At 39.6% G+C, this 3,397-nt stretch overlaps 1 protein-coding gene across 1 annotated transcript; it reads right to left on the bottom strand.

Moving 5' to 3' along the window:
- Positions 1-482: 482 nt before the first annotated feature.
- On the bottom strand, positions 483-3,397 carry cep20 (centrosomal protein 20). The gene is made up of 4 exons (XM_080463547.1): positions 3,360-3,397; positions 2,494-2,697; positions 1,163-1,247; positions 483-883 (listed from the first exon to the last, which is right to left on the bottom strand). Exons 1-4 carry the CDS (start codon positions 3,385-3,387, stop codon positions 778-780), a joined length of 423 nt encoding a protein of 140 aa, XP_080319673.1. The 5' UTR covers positions 3,388-3,397; the 3' UTR covers positions 483-777.

The raw sequence follows: 3,397 nt of genomic DNA, 5'->3' as shown, positions 1-3,397 counted from the left end.
TTGTGCCGATACAGATTAAAAACTGTTTATGGGAAGAGGTTTGTTTTACTTGTGACTTTTATAACTTGATCATAACACATGATATGTACTGATGGTTTTGTTACGACAGCCCAGGTCTCCCTCGCAGCAGAGATCTTTATCTCTGAGGGACTTTCTCGTGAGATCAATGTGAACGAGGAACGTATTTTTCACACTTGAGACAAAACTTTTGATATTTCTTGGAAATGATCTGACTTTTGGTTGGAGAATCGGGTTAAATTAACTTTAGATCACAGGAGGAAGTCGTGGATAACTGCAGAAAGACCTCAATACAGTTCAAACCAGGAATGAGGCTTTGGGTCGACAGTTCTTCCCACTGAACCACCCTCCAACGATCCCTTCACTCTTTCTCATTTAGTGTCACAGTCAATACAGACTTCAACTTTATCTGTGGTGATACTGCCACCGTGTGGTGAACGGGAAAAACAACATTTGATTCAAAGTGGCTTACAAATAGAGAACGTTTATTTTAAAATACTAAAACAGAGAATACAATATCAAACATTTACAAAATGCAATATAAAAAAACAACATAAATATAATCTTAACCCAACGACAGAATGAAATACTGGTGATTCTAAGCGGGAACACAAAGTGAATTAAATGATCATTTTGTGTATTCAGCTTTCTAGAAATGATCCACTGAATGTTGGACTACCTGCAGAGAACAACGAGGGTAAACTTTGTTCATAGGGCAACAGGTCGAGCTGCAAAACATGTGTAGTGAATCACCGTATTCTAGACTTCAGGTCCAGGAGCTGAGCTGCCAGCAGCCGCGCCTCGCAGGGGAACCTTTCCATCACCGCTGTTCAGGAAATGGGACACCAAACCGTAAAGCAGAGGTCTGCAGAGTAAAGAGTGAAAAAACAAAACAACTTTACCATGTATGCATTTTTACATAAACCAGTAACTATTTGAAATGTATTATTCAAGTGTATTGTTAGTGTTTCCAGGTTCACAGAAGTGCTAATAGAATGCGAACTGCTGGGCCACATGTAAACCAGTGAGAAGCTTGTTTCAGAGAAATGCTGATTTCTCAAAGTCCTTTCTTTTCTTCTCCTACTTACAGACTACAATGGTCTATTCAGAATCCTGCTTCACACACATGCATGCACACACTTACACAGACTTGGAGCTGGCGTCTTCTGTCACTTTCAGCTCATTTGCCAGAAACTGTCTGTCCAGCGGAGCTTCAGGTTGTCCCGACTCTGAGAAAAATAACAAGAGCTTTAACAAAATTAGTTATTAATTTCAGATTTTTGCATTGAAACCATTTTAATCACTTTAGTTTGTCTCTATTACACTCATAATGAATTCACTTCTGAATTGGACGTAATGAATAATTTATCACTTCACTTATTTCTTTTTATTATGATTTCTTCTCAAAGATTCAGAGGAAACAAATCATGCAGGGTAAAGGCACAACCAGACCCTCATAATTTAAAAACCACTGGCAGGATGATTCTAAAATGTGATTAAATATTGGAGAAGGGATGGGATTATATAATTTAATTTCTTCACTTCTAACCTTTTCAGACATGTTAAACTTGTAAAAGTGTATTTCTATGTGTATGTACAGTAAGTGTGTGTGTGTGTGTGTGTGTGTAAAGTCATATTAATGTAAATAGATTTTTTTTCTTTTTATGTTTGTCTCTGTATTTTGTTTGGGTTTGAACATGTCTAGAATGGATTAATAATAATAATTTAAAAAAATACTGTGCCAGACTTGTATAATCTTTGAAAAAAAACAAACAAGACTTATTTACCCTTTAAATGGCGTGTGGTTTCTAAGGAACATGCATTTGTGGGATGAGCAGCAGAGCCGAGAATGTGGGTTGCACTCATTGAAAATCTCTCAAACTTTGTTGGGCTATCAAACAGCTTCTCTGTGCTGTTGACCCATCCAGTGTTGTTTGGTGGGTTGCATGATTGAAGTCTGAAGAAACAGAACCTATTGGGAATTTAACTATTTATTAATTTACCAAACAGAAGCCTAAGTATAGTGTGGGGGAACAATGCACAGCGACAACGGCTTCATGGTGGTCACCAGGCTGCAGGAAGTCCCTGATAGATTTGGCTCTGTGGGGATGAACATGATCATTTTGCAGGAGTTTGTTCCCTTCCACAGGTACTCCAGTTTCCTTCCACATTCCAAAAAAAAACATGCAAGTGATGATAACTGGTGACTTTAAATTTCCCAGGGGTGTGAATATGAGTGTTTGGCTGTGAATTAATTTGATTGCTGCTGATTGTCAGCACATGGTCAAAGCAAAAATGAGGACATAAGAGAAGCTGTTTGGTGTTGTCAGACAATATTTGGCAAGGGAGGGTGCAACTAACATATCAAACACTGCTGCTCATCCCACAGATGCATGTTCCCTACAAATTTCCATTTAAAGTTCGAAATAATACGTTTGGTGAATTGGTGCAACACAAATGGATGTTTGGACTAACCTGCAGTGAGCACCGAGGCGGAGTAGCGGTACTTGTTGAAGTCCAGGTACTCCCGGATCAGCTCGTTGATCAGCAGGTTCTGGTGGGACAGAGGCGGCCGCGGCTCTCGGTGCTCCTCCAGGTCCAGGGCGTTGAACACCTCCGCCCGGATCCGAGCCTTCAGCTGGCCCAGCACCCCGCGGGACTCCAGCGTGTCTCTCACAGCTACAACAGTCACCATTTCACCGGGACAACACCAACATAGAGTGAGAATGATGATCCACTAAGTCACTTAAAGCGAAAGTTCGTTTGAGGTTTGTCGAAGTTACGCCAAACTCCATTCATTAATTAGCTAATTTACCATTCAAGATAGAATTTCAAGATTTGCAGACACAATTACCTTCTCCTTGCATAAACGTGAGAATAAATAGAGGCGACTCTTACATTCGTAATATATTTGAACACCTAAATTTGTAACATTTATACGCAATGTGTATCCCAAGGCATGGGCTAACTCTGCTAGTTAGCTAATGCTAAGTAGCAACCGAGAAAGGGAAAAGCAGAGAAAACAACTCTAAATGGGTCCGTTAAATCACTTTTATATACGAGCCGATTGAAATATAGCAGTCATCGATGCAGAAAGGTGCTAAACTATATACAATTCACATAATTATTTCCACTCGGTTTATTGATTTCCACACTTTTGAATGGAGGGAGGTTTGCAGTCATTCATGTAGTTGTACTTAACACTTTTCATTGCATTACCTTGGCATTGCTTGTACTGCCTGACTGTCCTGTGCAGAGATTTCTAACTCTATAGAATTTTATTTATGACTGTAATAAGAACTTAAACGAAATAATGATAATACTGGAGGGTGAACGCTTACCACACTTGAGCTCAGTGATGGTCGCCATTGCAACAAAC

The sequence above is a fragment of the Lipophrys pholis genome (assembly GCF_963383615.2).
Source record: "Lipophrys pholis genome assembly, chromosome: 5".
NCBI lineage: Eukaryota > Metazoa > Chordata > Actinopteri > Blenniiformes > Blenniidae > Lipophrys > Lipophrys pholis.
This window is presented reverse-complemented; position numbering and strand designations above follow the sequence as displayed.

Coding starts and splice junctions, on each gene's coding strand:
- cep20 (XM_080463547.1), bottom strand. CDS start 3,387: ATGGCGACCATCACTGAGCTCAAGTGTG. Junction 2,698..3,359: donor CATCACTGAGCTCAAGTGTG/GTAAGCGTTCAC, acceptor TGACTGTTGTAG/CTGTGAGAGACACGCTGGAG. Junction 884..1,162: donor GACGCCAGCTCCAAGTCTGT/GTAAGTGTGTGC, acceptor TTTACTCTGCAG/ACCTCTGCTTTACGGTTTGG.